This window comes from Heliangelus exortis, chromosome 16, assembly GCF_036169615.1.
Source record: "Heliangelus exortis chromosome 16, bHelExo1.hap1, whole genome shotgun sequence".
NCBI lineage: Eukaryota > Metazoa > Chordata > Aves > Apodiformes > Trochilidae > Heliangelus > Heliangelus exortis.
The window spans coordinates 2,107,687-2,122,168 of NC_092437.1; the positions used below are offsets into that span (position 1 = coordinate 2,107,687).

Sequence of the window (14,482 nt, forward strand, 5' to 3'; positions counted from 1 at the left end):
CCGGCGCGGCGGGCGGCGAGCGCGGCTGACCTCAGCCCCCCCTCCGCCGGTCCCCGGGGGCGCGGGAGGAAGCGAACGCCACAGCCGTGCCCAGGGGCCGTCTGGTTCCCACGCAGCGCGACCGGGACCATCGCCCAGCCCGGCTCCATCGCCCACCCTGGCTCCCTCCGGCGCCTGGGAACTCCGGGGTCCCTGGGCTGGGAACGGCATCTCACGGTGCGATGCTAACCCTAACCCAAACACCCCCCAGAACTGCAGCCCTCGGGAGGAGGGGGGGAAGAGGGAAGATGGAGGTTCCCATTGGAGCTGATTCCCCGATGGAGACCCCTATCTTGCCTCTTCCCCTCCCCGGAGGTGCAGAGCAGGACGGGCCGTGCTCCCGGTGCCCCTTTCTCTGCTCCCGCATCCCAGCCTCGTTCCCGCTGCTTCCCTCCCCTCCGGCTCGCTGCCGGCTCGCAGTGGGTGGTCTGCCCCCTCCCCTCTCACGCCCCCTCCCCGCCCTCCCCCTCCCTTAACACGGGCTGTGCCGTGTCCGGGGACCGTCCCGGGCTGAACCTGCTGCTGCCGGAGGTCTGCCCGCTCCCCGGCCCCGCCGTGCAGGGGGATGGGGTGGGCAGGCAGGGGTGGAGTGACGGGGGAGGGGGGCAGAATGGGTGCTGCTGGGAGACGGATGCTGTGTACACCCCCCAGACCGTGCCGGGTGTCCTTGGAGGTGACAGGGACCCCCCCATACGAGCTGATGTGGTCCGTGATGAACCAACTCTGTCACCGCCGGGATGGGCAGGATGGGTGCCCCCTCCCGAAGGCTCCTGAGCCCTGTGCTGATGTTTGGCCAGCAGCGTGGGATGGGGACATGGCTGCTCCCACGGGTGTCCCCCACGTGGCTCCAGTGGGGTCCAGGGTTGGCAAAGGACGGCTCTGGGGATGCCAAAGCGGGCTGTGGGGTGGGGGATCCCCACACCCTGGGCTGGGGGTGCCAGTGCCCATGTGTGTCCCTGCACAGGAAGGGGAATGAATCCCCCAGAGCTGCTCGGGGTGGAGGGGGTGGGTTGGAAGCATCCGGGGGTGACATCCCGGCCAGGAGCACCGGGGCCCATCCTGTTTCAGGGCCATGCAGCCCCCGCCACCAAGGCCGGGGCGACGCGCGGCTCCTGGGGCCAGGCAGGAAGGAGGCGTCACCACCACGGAGCGTAACTCAAACCAGATGGGGCCGCGCTGGCTTCCAGGCCCGCAGGGTGGTCACCGGCAGGAACCGGCCAAAGGCCGCCGGCAGGAAGCGGCTGGGAGGGACGCCCACGGCAGCCTCAGCCCGGGGAACCTTAACTGCTTCAGGGCTGCCACCGGGCAGGGGGGCAGCAGCCCCACCACTGGGCTTTGCCTGGGTAGCCCACCCCACCGGGCAGATGCTGGAGATGGGAAGACACCTCCAGCCGACAGACCATCCATCCCTCCATCCCTCCATCCATCCATCCCTCCATCCATCGCCCCGTGCCCCCTGGGGTGCTTAGAACTGTTCATGGGGTGCAGACTGGACCCCTGACTAGCACCACGAGCTTCATGACCCTGCCTGGGACACACTAGGGGGTTCCTGTCCCCAGCCAAGGCCCCTCTCCATCCCCTCTCTCCCTGCTTCTCCCCTCCCTCCCGCAGTGCCCAGGAGCACCCCCGGCTGCGGGCAGACCTGTACATTTATTTACAAGAAGGCAAGAGCCAGGCAGGACCCGGCATCGGGCAGGGTCCCGCAAGCTGTGTCCCTGCCCGGTGGGGACAAATCCGAAGCCTCTTCCCCCGCTGCCTCTCCCCGCCCTTCCCCAGGGTTTTCCCAGCAGGTGCAGGGGGGAGAAAACTCGCGACCCTGGCTTGGGGGGCTTGGCCACAGCAAAAGGCAAAGCTGGAGGGCTAGGGGAGCCTGGGACCCCCTGCCAGCGCCTCTAGGACCCCCTGCCAGGGCCTCTCCCCCCTCCCCCCGAAGCGGGCATGGGTGGAAGCTGCAGAGCCCGGGGGATTCCCATCCTCCGGCAGCACCGGGTGGAGGGGAAGGGGTTCTTAGCGAAGCGGGGGCAGCACCCGCCTCCCCCTCCCCCCAGCCCAGCCCAGCCGGTCCCGGGGGAGCCCCGTGTGCGGGACGGGGGGGCTGACAGCCGCCCACCGGCAGTTCCTGTGTGTTGGTGGTCGGACTGGAGCGGTTCTGGGGAGCGCGGCCCAGCTGCACACAGTGCGGGCCGGGGGAAGCAGAGGTTGTGTTTTTCCCCCGCTGGCAGAGCCGAAGGGCAGGGAGGGCAGGAGGAACACAAAGCCTCCTTCTTCCCGCGCTGGCTCCCAGCTGGGGATGCTGCTGGAAGCGTGCTCATCGCTTCCTCCCTTCCTGTGCGAGCAGCAGCTCAGGGCCAGCTCCGCTCCCGCACCCGGCCCTCCAGGGAGGAGACGTTTAGTCCCCAGCTCCGGTGCCAAAGCGCCAGGGCGAGGGTCCTCGACTGCTCCCCGGCACCCCCACTCTGAGCCACGGGGCCGGGTAGGGGGGTGGGGGCGGGCCGGGGTCCAGCGGCAGCGAAACCGAGCAGGGGGGAGGCATTTACAGGCAGAACCAGTCCCGGGCCCAAGGCAACCCGCAGGCTCCGCGGGGCTCCGGAGCGGCTTTTCTCCTTCGAGGTCGCGGGAAGGGACAGGATGTGCTGCGGGTCGGAGACGAGATCGGGAACCATCACTCAGGAGTGGACTCACAGTCCGAGGAGATCCGGGAGGGAGCGTTGGCTGGACCGGCACCAGGAGGGCGGGAGCCCCGGGGGTGCTGCCGGTGACCTCAGGGACGGGACGAGTTCGGCAGAACAGCTCTGGGTGAGCCCGGCGGGGTCCCGGCCCCCGAGCAGCCCCTGGGTGCCCCCCCGGCAGGTCCCGGGGGACGCGGCAGGACCCGCGGTGCCACGGAGCAGGGGTGCAGCACGAGTGGGGAGGGGGCTGCGCGGCTCCAGCCGTTGGCCCCAGGGGGGTCCCTGTGCAGGGTGGATGTGGGACCCTCCTGCGTGGCTCCGCCCCCCCAGAGCCCCCACTCAGACTCCCAGCGCAGTCAGCGACCCCGAGCTGGTGATCTTCTTGAAGCGGTTGGCAGCGCACACCCCAATGAAGTTTTTCTGTAGAGGGGGAAGGGGGGAGATGCTCATCCCACTGCCAGGGCGGGACTCCCGGGGCTGGAGAGGAGCCGGGCTGGGGCGGGGGGCAGCCCCCCAGGCCCCCGCTCACCTGGGCCGTGTGGGAGGGAGCCAGGGAAGGCGCAGGGACCATCCCCTGCTCTGACCCCACACCACCCCTGCCCCTCAAAGCTGCTCTTGGGATGGGCTCGGGGAGACCCACCGCGAAGGCACCAATGCCTGGGGGGGTCTCACCCTGGGGGCACCACATGAGGACCGTGTTAGGGTCGCCCAGGCTCAGGCAGCACCGCAAGACAGAGCCATCCCCCATGCCCCAGACCCCATCCACCAAGACAGAGGCTGGCAGCCCCTCCAGGTGGCACCGACCCTCTAGCAGCCCCCCCGGATGGCAGTGACCCCTCCTCCTCCCACTCTGGCCCCGCACCTTCCAGCGTCGCCGCATGACATATTTCTTGAGCAGCACCTGGGACTTGAGCCGGCGGTTGCTGCGTTTGGCTTTTTCTGCCAGGTTGTTGAGCCAGGGGTGCTGCAGGCACTGCCCGGCGCTCATCCGGGCGCTGGGGGGAGAGGAGCCCCCGGTTACCCCTGCTCCAGCCCCTCTGCCCCAGCCCCCTGCTCCAGCCCCTCAAGAACCTCAGAAACCTGCAGGGAGGGACCGGGGGGGATGCACCCAGGGACTGGGGGGATCAGCAGGACCCCGAGGGGTTCAGCACCTCCCTGAGATGCCCTGAGAGGCCCTGGAGGGACGTGGGAGCACAGTGGGGCTCAGTCAGTGGCCAGGGCAGGGCTGAGAGAGGCTCATTTGGCACGGGGGGACGCTGGGGGGTGGTCCCATTGTAGCCAGGGGCTGGGTACGAAGCTGTGGGGACGCCCACCCCAGGCCCCTGGGGCTGCTGCTGGCTCCACACCTCTTCTCCTTGATGATGAGGTTTGAGACAAAGTCCTTGGCCTCCTCTGAGACGCTCTCGAAGGTCTCCTCGTCGAAGTACCACTTGGCAGCCAGGACGTTGTTGAGCGTCTCGGTGTCATCATCACCCAGGAAGGGGGAGAGGCCACTGAGCCTGGGGATGCAGGGGTAAGGAGGTGGCTGCCCGCGGGCTGTGCCACCTCCAAACCCCCCAGAATGGAGAAAATATGGCCGAGGATGCCCCGGGGGAGCAAACCAGGGCAGCCCCACCCAGGGAAGTGCTGTGATCCTGTCTGCAGCCCTGAGCTCACTCCCCGGCATTCCCGTGCCCATCTCCCCACACCCAGAACCCTCCACCCAGCAGCCGGATGCCTGCATGGCTTGGGGACAGCTTGGGGACAGCTCAGTGCCCGGGGAGCTCTGCCCCAGCCCCCTGAGAGCCCACTGAGAGCCCCCACGTACAGCATGTAGGTGATGACTCCCATGCTCCACATGTCCGTGGAGTAGGAGACCTGCTCGTAGTTGACCACCTCGGGGGAGAGGAACTCAGGAGTGCCAAAATTCACCTTCAGCTTCTCCTGGGGGTTGAACCTGCAGCCCGGGGGGAGAGGGGGAGTCAGCAGGAGGGGGACAGGCTGCTACCCCAAACCACCATCCCCCTCCTGGCACAAATTGCCACCCCCAGTCCTCCTGTGCCAGCCAGGGAGAACCGGAGCTGGAGCCACGGCCAGAGCCACGGCCCAAAGCAGGTCCTGGGGTTCCCAGCACCCCGGGGGCGGTGGGAGAGGGATGGGGACCGAGAGGAGAGAAATGGCACCTTCGAGCCAGCCCAAAGTCGATGATCTTCACCATGTGCCCGGTGGCGGTGACACAGAGAATGTTCTCAGGCTGTGGGAACAAGGAGCCCCATCAGAGCCTGGCAGCCTGGCTGGGGGGGTCCCTGCCCCCCTGCCCAGAGGGGATGTCCCCAGCACGCCGGTCGGTGGCTGAAGGGGCAGGACAGGGAGGGTCTCCAGCTCATGTTGGTGGCCGGTGCTGGGGACACACTGCCCTTGGGGACACGCTGTCTTCAGCACGCAGCACTCCCCACTTTGGTGGCTCAAACACCCTGTGTTCCTCCATATCCTCTCCTGTCCCAACCCCACAAGCAGCTCCTGGGCCCTGCCACCACCCCTGTCCCCTGCTGCCACCCCTGTCCCTGCACCTTGAGGTCGAGGTGGAGGACACGCATGTGGTGCATGAAGCGGATGCCCTCGCAGATCTGCCGGACAAACACCATGCAGTCCACCTCTGTCAGCTGGTAGTCATCATCAATGATCCTCTCGAAGAGCTCACCGCCCTCCACACTGCACAGGGGATGCACCACGGGGTCACCAGGGAACTGCGCAGCCCCCCGCCCCCCCCAGGGGACCCTCAGCCCAGCCCCATCGCGGAGGTGCTGGTGTTGAGCCGGAGCTGTGGTGGGACACGTGTGTGTCGGGGTTACCCCCCCGGGACAGGTTGTGGGGGGGTCACCCAGAAACCCCACAGCTTCCCCTGGAGCGGAACAGCCCCGGCTCCCCTGGAGCAGCGGGCAGAGGCAGCAGGAGCTGCGTGTGTGACTTGGGCCCCCTCCCCTTCAGTGCAGCCATGATGGAAGGAGCTGCAGCCCCAGACAGGCAGAGCCCGAGACTGCCAGGGAATTCCCAGGAGGGGACAAATGAAGTGAGGGACATCCCCTGGGGCCACCTCCTTGTGCCAGGTGAAAGGGCATCACATCTGCTCCACTTCCACAGCATCCCCCGCGATGGTGCCCCTCACCCAGGCATCAGGCCCCGCACTCACAACTCCATGAAGAGGATGATCTCCCGCGGCGTCTCGATGGCGTCGTAGAGCTGGATGAGGTTGTGGTGGTTCAGCTGGTTCATCACATCGATCTCCAGCAGCACCATCTCCTGCAGAACCAGCCCCGAGGCAGAGCAGGGTGTCAGCCCCAGCATGGGGACAGTCTGGGTCACAGCACCAGGGATGACCCGACAGCCCCCACCTCGGCCGTGCCACTTGCTGGTGGCACGGTGGCCAGGAGAAACCCGGCCCAGCTCAGCTCTGACCTTGTCCTTGGCACCCTGCTTCCTGATGACTTTGGCTGCCAGTTTGAGCCCCGTCTGCTTCTCTGTGCACGCGTGGACTTCGCCGAACTTGCCCCTGGGGAGGGAGAGGCACCAGTGCCACCACCCACCCTGGCTGCAAGGGACCCCACATTGCTCTGGGAGGCTGCCCACCGTTCCCTGACCACCCCCCAGCCCCTCATGGCCAGTGCGTTCTGCTGCCAAGCACTGGGATGGCAGTGCCAGGGGACAGCCCTGCCCCTTTGCCCTCCCGGGACCCCTCCTTATCCCCCCAGGATCCCTCCTTACCCCCCCAGGATCTCCTTGGAGCTGAGGTTGAACTGGGAGGTGACGCTGGCTGAGCGCAGGGTGACGATGCGGTGTGCGAAGGGTGCTGGTGGTGGAGGGACATCATCTGCCCAGAGAGGGGGGCTGGGGTGAGATGGGGGGGCTGCCCGGCCAGGGGACCCCTCTGCTGGGCTGAAATCAGGGTGACCTGGCTGCCTGTGGCCCCAGGGGACACAGCACCCCCTGACAGGTCCCTCACCACAGCATTGTCCTGCTGCTTGTCACCCACCCCCCTGCAGGACACCCATCTCATGCTTATCCTCTCCGTGCCACGCTGCTGCGTGTCCCCATTCTCCAGGCCACCACCCCTCTGTGTCACCATGTCCTGCTCACCCTCCCCAGGGTCCTCCCCAGGACAGACCCCCCCTCACTGCACCCCACAGACGCAGCCCTGGGCCACCCCCCCTGGAGTCAGCCACACAGGGAGCCCCCCCGAGCACCCACTGCCCCCAGCCCTGCCACCCCCCCAGGACAGCGGTGCAGGACACAGGGACACGCTGTCCCCTGCCACTCGATGTCACACCCTGGGTTCCTCTTCCTCCTGGGAAGTCCCGGCTGTGGGGACAGTGCCAGGCTGTGGCAGAGGAGTCCAGGGAGGTGACAGGCTGGATTTAGCCCTGTTTACAGTGAAAGAGGAGCCCGAAGGCCACCGGGCAGGTGACAAGCCAAGAGCGTGAGCTGGCAGCGTGGGCAGGGCCACGGGGGACCCCGGGTGGGCAGCGGGCAGGACAAGGGGGTCCCCTGGCTGTGGCCCTGCAGAGACTCCCGGGGTACAGGGGATCAGGAGAGCCCCACGCAGCCTCACCCAGGATCTCGAAGGGGTCTTCCCTCCCGAAATCAGGGGTGAGGTAGGGGCTGGGGGGGGGCTCTGCCACTCCAGGGAAGCGTTGTCCCCCAGGGCCAGGCTGCTCCACAGCCCCAGGGGGAGGTGGAGGCTGCCCCCCAGCATGGGCCAATGTCCTCTGTGGTGGGGTGCCAATGGTCCCTGAGGAGTCGGGGGGCTTCGGGGGTTCCCCTGGGGCTGGTGGGGCAGGGCCAGGCTCTGCTGGACCCTCCCTGTGCTCCTCTGCCGTGGCCTCCTCCAGGATCATCTCCATCTCTGCCGCCTCCACACAGGGCTGATCCTCCCTGGAAGCAGGAGCAGGGGGTGAGCAGAGCCTGGGCTGGAGCCCCTGGGGGAGCAGCCAGGGCAGGGACCCCCACCCCGGGTACCTCTGGCAGGCAGCTGGGCAGCTCAGGCTCTGCAGCAGAGCTGGGTGGGGGGGCTCTGGGACCCTCGGTGTCTCCATCTTTGCTGCTTTCTTCCCTTCACCCTGAGCTGTGGCAGCAGCTGCGGGCTCCTTGCCTCCATCCCCAGCCTTGGCAGCTTTCTTCCCTCCATCCTGAGCCTTCTTTGCAGCAGCTGTGGTTTTGTCCTTTGCAGGCTCCTCTTTGCCTCCATCCTGAGCCTTTGATGCAGCTGTGGGTTTTTCTACCTTTGCAGCTTTCTTCTCTCCATCCTGCACCACTGCAGCACCCAGGGCTTTCTCCTTTGAAGACTCTTTTTTGCTTCCACCTTGAGGTTTCTTTGCAGCTGGGCTTTTCTCTGCCTTTGCCACTGCTTTCCCTCCATCCACAGCCTTTGCAGCCACCAGGGCCTTCTTTGCAGGTGCTTCAGGTTTCTCCTTTCCAGGCTCCTCTTTACCTCCATCTGGAGCCTTTTTTGCAGCTGGGGCTTCTGGCTTTGCCACTTTATTCTCTCCTTCCTGAGCCTTTACCATAGCTGGAGCCTTCTCCTTTGCGGGCTTTTTATCTGATGGGGTTTTCTCTACCTTTGCAGTTTTCTTCCCTACATCCTGAGCCTTTGCAGCTGCTGGGCCCTTCTCCTCAGCAGCTGCTGGGATTTTCTCATTTGTTTGCTTGGTGGGTTCTGCCTTCTGCTCTCCAGACCCTGCTGCATCTGGAGCCTTCTCTGTGGGCTCTGCTTTCCCACCACCCTCAGTCTGGGACCCACCAGAGTTTTGCTCCTTTGTGGGCTCCTCTTTCCCTCCGTCCTGAGCCTCGGCAGCAGCTGGGCCCTTCTCCTCCACGAGGGGCTTTGCTTTCCCTCCTTCAGGTTCTCCCACAGCTGGAATCTTCTCCTCCCTGGGCTCCCTCTTCCCTCCTTTGGGCTCTCCTGCAGCCGGAGCCTTTTCTTTCCCAGGCTCGGCCTCCTCACCCTTCCCTGCCCCCTGGGGCTCTGGAGCACTCAGGGCTGTGGTGTCCCCCGGCTCTGCCCGTGCCCCGTCCTGAGCCAGGGCAGCACCCGAAGCCTTCTCCTGCCCCGTCTCGTCCTTCCCTGCATCCCGCACCGTCCCCGCCGCGGGTGCCGCCTGCGGGGCTGCGTTACCCTCAGCTTCGGGGGCCCCGGGATCGCTGCCCACGCCCCCGCCCCGCTCCATGGGGACTCTGCGGGCAGGAGGCGGCTGCCCCGCGGTGCTCCCGGTTCGGCGAGGCTCCTGCGGGAGAGAAGAGAGGCGCTGAGGGGTCCCCCCGGCCCGACGCCCCGCAGAGGGGCACGGGGACAAAGGGCAGCGGCTCTGCTCCTGCGGGAGAGGGGCTGGGCTGCTGTCACCCGGCTGGTGGCACCCGGCCGGGGGTCCCACGTGGCCGCCGGTCCTTTGCACGGTCCCATTGTGTCCCGGTACCGCCGGGGTGAGTGATGGGCAGTCCAACCCCGGCACCTGTCGCTGTCGCGGAGCCTCCGGCGAGCAAACAGCGCGGCCGGGGTGACAATTTAAGGCCCCGTCCCCCCGTGGCGGGGCAGGAGACGACAGCTCCGGCCCCAGGCTGGCGGGTGGGGATCAAGCGAGGTGAGCATCCCCGCACAGCCCCGCACAGCCCCGCAGCTGCTGCCTGCTCGGGAGCCACGCCGCCTCCCAGCCCCACCAGTGCTTGGGGGGCACCCTGGCTCCTGCCCGGGCAGTCCCCGACGAGGGAGAGGACTCCTCGGTGGCCCTGTGCCTCTTTGGGCTGTCCGCACGAACTGCTACCCCGTCCCCAAATCTCTGACCTGGCCTGGGCTCTGCTGCTCGTCCCCGACCCAAAACACCCCCCTGCACACTCTGTGCCACCATCCCGGGGCCAGGACAGTGTGGAACAAACCCACCGGCGACCATCCCACTGACAGAGGAGCCACTCGCTGGTCTTACTGGGCCAGGACTGCCCCTTTCCCAGCAGCACCAGTCCTGCAGCTCGGCACAAAGAGCTCTCTGGGACGGAGCCATTCCTGCCGGGACTGGGGGCTCTGCTCTCCCCAGTGCCCCCCACTGCCATGCCCTGAGTGGGTGGCCACGGGGACCCCCCAGCCCCTTTACCTGTGTCCGGAGCAGAGGGCGCTCAGGGGGGCAGCATCCGCACTGGGGCAGCGCCCGGAGGGAGCAGCCTCTTCTATCCCGGGTGTAACGGAGCCGGATTAGTGCGGGCAGAGGAGGATCCCTTACAACAGCGGGAGCCGTCCCGCTTCGCCTTTCCCAGCACCTGTCGCTGCTGGAGCCGGTTCAAAGGACACGCCACTCTTCCCTGTCCCCCGCGGGCCGGGGACGCGCAGACGCTGCGCCGGGGACTGTCGTGACACCGCGGGGAGGGCTGGCACCAGGCACTGCAGCACCCCAAAAACATCCCACCGGGACAGCCCGGCTCAGCTGGACGCTGTCCAAAGGGCCAAACGCTTCCGAGGGGCCCGCGGGTGACACGAGGTGGCCACTGGATGGAGATGGTGGCTAAGAGCATCTGGTGACGGTGCCAGCCTCCCGTGGGGCTGAGCTGCAGCTGGCTCTGCCCGGTGACACTGCTCCGTGGGGACAGCAGCTCTGAAAGGCACTGTGGTTCGGGAGGATGGTGTGGCCAGCACTGGCAGTGTCCCCCGGTGCCACCTCTTCCCGAGGGAAAAGCGCTGGCCAGCGGCTGCAGCCTCTCCCAGGAACCAGTTAAAAGACTTCAGTTTCCTGCAAAATGAAGGATCTTGGGGATCAGGGAGAGACCCGAAGGGGCTGGGGGTTCCCGGGGGGGTCGGGCCAGCCCCTGCTAGGGTGCAGCACCCCTGGGCACAGCCTCAGGAATCATGGAGGGCAGGATGGGCACAGAAAGACGCCCAGGGGGCCGGGTGAGGGCATGGGCTGGGGCTACACCAGAGTTCTGCTTCATTCCTCCCCCCCTAGCAGAGCCCCCTTTCCTCTGAAGCCCAAGGACAGGCAGCCTCCTGGGAGCCGCTGCAGGAGGAACCCCCGGCAACCGGAGCCATTCCTCCCCTGCCAGCACTGCCGGGTGAAAGCACTCCAGTAATACCAACTATTAAACCCCCAGAACACCCATTTATCACGAGAGAGCATCAGGAATGCAGGTCCTGTCCTTTGCTGGGGACAGGCCTGGTGACAGGAGGTACAGGAGCAAGAGCAGCTTGCACAGAGAAACAAAGAGGGGGCAGAGGCTCCCGCGTGGCTGAGCTGAGGCCACCACTGCCAGCAGCAGCATCGAGGTGACCTCACTGGCCCGATGAACCCTGGCTCGGGAGGGGCAGGGATGGTGCTGCCCCTGGTGCCAGCTCCCGGCCCGGGGGTTGTGGTGAGGCCGTGGGCCAGGAGCTGTGGTTCCCACGTGGCACTGAGAGCAAAACAAAGCAGGAGGGGAGGTGTCCCAGAGGTGCTGCTGTCAGAGCCCTCCCTGCCCAGGGGATAAAACCTGCAGGGACCAGCCAGGATAGTGAGGGGAGAAAAAAAAAAGTGCCCCCCAAGCCCTCCCCCTGCCACAGGAGCTCTCCCAGCTCACAGTCACGGTTCCAGTGAGCCCAGCTCCGTGCTGGAGAGCATCCCCCTTCCTGGGATCAGGGGCAGGACCTGCAGTGTGCGGGGAACCAAGAGGGAGCAGGCAGGAGCAGCCAGACACCCCCTGGGGCAGCTCTGCTGCAGTCACCTACAGGCAGATGCTGGAGCATCAGCAGCATCCTCATCTCTTGGGGACAGTGGCACCTGTGCCACCTACTCCCAGCACAGCCACCAGTCCTGTGGCAAGCAGGACTCCCCTGGCTCATCCTCCCCAGGGCACCCTGTCAGGAATAACTTCAGACATCGTGCCTCGGGCAGTGGGGCCTCTGCCCACCCCCTGTCATCGCCAAGGTACAGTTTGGTATTGCCTCTCCCCTCCTCTGGCCCAGGGCTGCCAGGCACCTGCAGGCCACCAATGTCACTTGGGGCACGCTCTGCCACTGCCCTGCCAGCCTCAGAGCCCTGGGGGGAAGGAGAAGGAGCATATCCAGCACCGGGCAGGGGAGCAGGAGCCCACCCCCCATGGCCGTGCCCCTCGGGGTGGGATAAAATCCTCCAGGAGAGCAGGAGCTGGCACCTGGGTGGCTGCCAGGGGTCCCGGGCAGGGTCGGTGTCCAGGCACAAAGCCCTGGGACAAGGTGAGGAAGCAAAGCTCCGGGAGCAGGGAGTGAGGAGCCGGGGAGACACGGGAATGGTTTCCAAAGGAAGGGTGCGGGAACGGGAGAGCGACCGTGGCTTGGCACCAGGACAAGACAAAATTCCTGCGTGAGCAAAGAAACCGAGAACAGCCCCCTGGGGAGAAGGATCCGAAATACTGAAGGGCAATGCTGCTGCACGCCAGGATCTCAGAGGCCTGGGTCCAAAATGTCCCCCGAGGAGCAGCCCGGCCAGCACAAAAGCAAAGCAGGCCCCAGCGAGGGTGCTCGGGCTGGGGAGGGGTGGGTTTTTTCCTTTCTTCCCGACCCATTCAGGAACTTAAACCAGAACCTACGTTGGCTGCAGCTGGAAAACAGGCTGTCCCGGGGCTCTCTGGCAGAGCCTCAGGCACGCGGTTCCTTAGCGACACCGTTGTGACAACTCGGGAGGGAGCACACTTTAACTTTAACCTTTCTGCCTTCCCCGGGCAGAGGAGGCTCCGCGCAGCCGAGCGGTGTCCGTGCTGCAGGAAACCCAACACCCGGCTAAATCGAGCTGCGGGGCAGGCGAGAACATCCCCGGTGCTGGAGCCCGGCCACAGCACCGCCCCGGCAGCCAGCACCCTGCCCCGGCCCCGGGGGACACACCCGGGCGGGAGTCTCGCTCCTTCCATCGGCAGCCGGCACTTCCCCCGAGGAGCTGCCCCGTGTCGTGACAGACCCATCGGGGTGATGGGGAAAGGCAGGGAAAAAAATCCCAATATCCCCACAAGAGCTTCCAGAGCCAGGCAGCAGCTCCGGGACAGCACCGAGTGTGGAGCCCTGAGTGCCAGCTCCAGCCAGCCCGGCCCAGCAGAGAGGGGGTGAGACCCCAAGCTGTGGTTCTGAGAGCATCTCCCAGCCTTTTCCTAGGAATCTCATTTGCTAGCTAATAAGACCTTGCAATTCTCAGCTACCCTTCAACAGGAAAGTGATAAAAAACATTGGTGGTCTTTTAGTTCCAGCTCCGAGTTCAGCAAATTACTTGGTTACAACTCACCCAGAAAAGCTTCAGATGTTGCACCCAGGTCACACCTGATCACAGCTCCCTCTTCTCATTGCACACTCACAGAGGTGACAGGTTCTGAGCTCCTGAATACAAGAATATTTCTGCAACCTCCAACACAGCAAGAACACAGATTTTACATCTGTTTTTAACCTGGGTTAATCCCAGCCTCCTGCTCCAGGTTTGTAAATTTATTCTCCCACTTCTCTGCTGGGAACTGGCACCTCCAGGATTCCCACCTTTTAAGCATTTTCTACACTAGAGCTCTTTTTCCAGTATATTCCACTTTCACCTTGATGAAGAGGACAAGCTACACCCCTCACACACAACCCAACACCCAGAGAGTCCCCCGGGTGTCTCTGAGCAGGGTTACAGTGCCTGGGGAGTATCAGAGGCCGTGCTTGCAGGAAGAAGTAAATCTCCTTTAATTAGACCCAATGATCCCATGGGGAAAGAGCTGAGGAGCTGTCAGGCACACAGACCCTTCCTTAGGCCCAAAGCAGAGGCCATGTAGGGGCTGTCACAGAAACACAGTTGCTTCTCACAAACAGAATTAATTCTCCACCCAAATTAAAATCTGACTGGAAGACCTCACGCTCTATGAACACTTCTCCAATGGCACCCAAATTCAGAGGAAGTGAAAGCAAATGTTTGCTCTAAGTCCCAAACAAGAAATTTTGTCCCACCTGGCCTCATTAATTCTGTTTCCTACATTTTCCTCAGCTCAAGCCAGCAGTGAGCAGCCCAGCTCGCTGGGTGCCAGCAGGTGATAGAGGTAAGAGCAGGGGAAAGGCAACCACCGTGTCACCACAGCCAACACCTGGAGCTTTGTGTTTTCAGGTCTGAACCAGAACACTGCCAACAGCTTTTCAAAACACCTCTGCACCAGCTCTGGTTTGCAAATCCCTTTTCAGCTCAGGAAACAGCACCATTAAGACAAGTTCAAGGGAAGGCCTCAAACACACTTATGCCAAGGTAAGAAATCACACCAAAATGCTAAGAAATAATTCTTAGTCAGTTTTAATCAAAACCTGATCAGCTCCTCTCAGTGCTGAAGTTGTGTCCCCAGCACACCAGAGCACTTGGTCTATGTTTAGCTCTTCCACCCACACTGGACCAGTCAGGAGCTGATGAGTCTTCAGCAGCACTCTGAGCAGCAGCACGTCACAGGCCAGGCCATCAGGTCCCCAAATCAAGTGACTTCAGCTCTAGCACAGCAGCAGGTTTCATGCTCTGTTATAAACAGAGAGCTGAAGGGGGGTTAGGTTCACATTAGTGCTCAGCTAAACATCAGCAAGAAAAGGTCAGACCTGCAATATGCTGGCATCACTTAGCACAGCTCAAACCTAACATCACTTAACACAGCTTGATACAGACTGAAAGCCTAAGAAATAGACACTTCAACCCAATAAATACTTAGATGTACAAAGACCAGGCAGCTCTTTTAGATGTACACAGCCCTGAAATACCTTCCTCCAGCACCAAAAACTCTTCTGCAGGAGAGAAATTCAGCCTACCAGCAAGAGACAGCAA

At 64.2% G+C, this 14,482-nt stretch overlaps 1 protein-coding gene across 1 annotated transcript; it reads right to left on the minus strand.

Annotated features, from left to right (window-relative positions):
- Positions 1–1,670: 1,670 nt before the first annotated feature.
- On the minus strand, positions 1,671–10,051 carry MYLK2 (myosin light chain kinase 2). The gene is made up of 12 exons (XM_071759699.1): positions 9,824–10,051; positions 7,701–8,965; positions 7,294–7,616; positions 6,450–6,555; positions 6,144–6,237; positions 5,878–5,987; positions 5,258–5,399; positions 4,871–4,941; positions 4,516–4,644; positions 4,055–4,207; positions 3,571–3,703; positions 1,671–3,128 (listed from the first exon to the last, which is right to left on the minus strand). Exons 2-12 carry the CDS (start codon positions 8,906–8,908, stop codon positions 3,048–3,050), a joined length of 2,550 nt encoding a protein of 849 aa, XP_071615800.1. The 5' UTR covers positions 8,909–8,965; positions 9,824–10,051; the 3' UTR covers positions 1,671–3,047.
- Between the last annotated feature and the right edge of the window lie 4,431 nt (positions 10,052–14,482).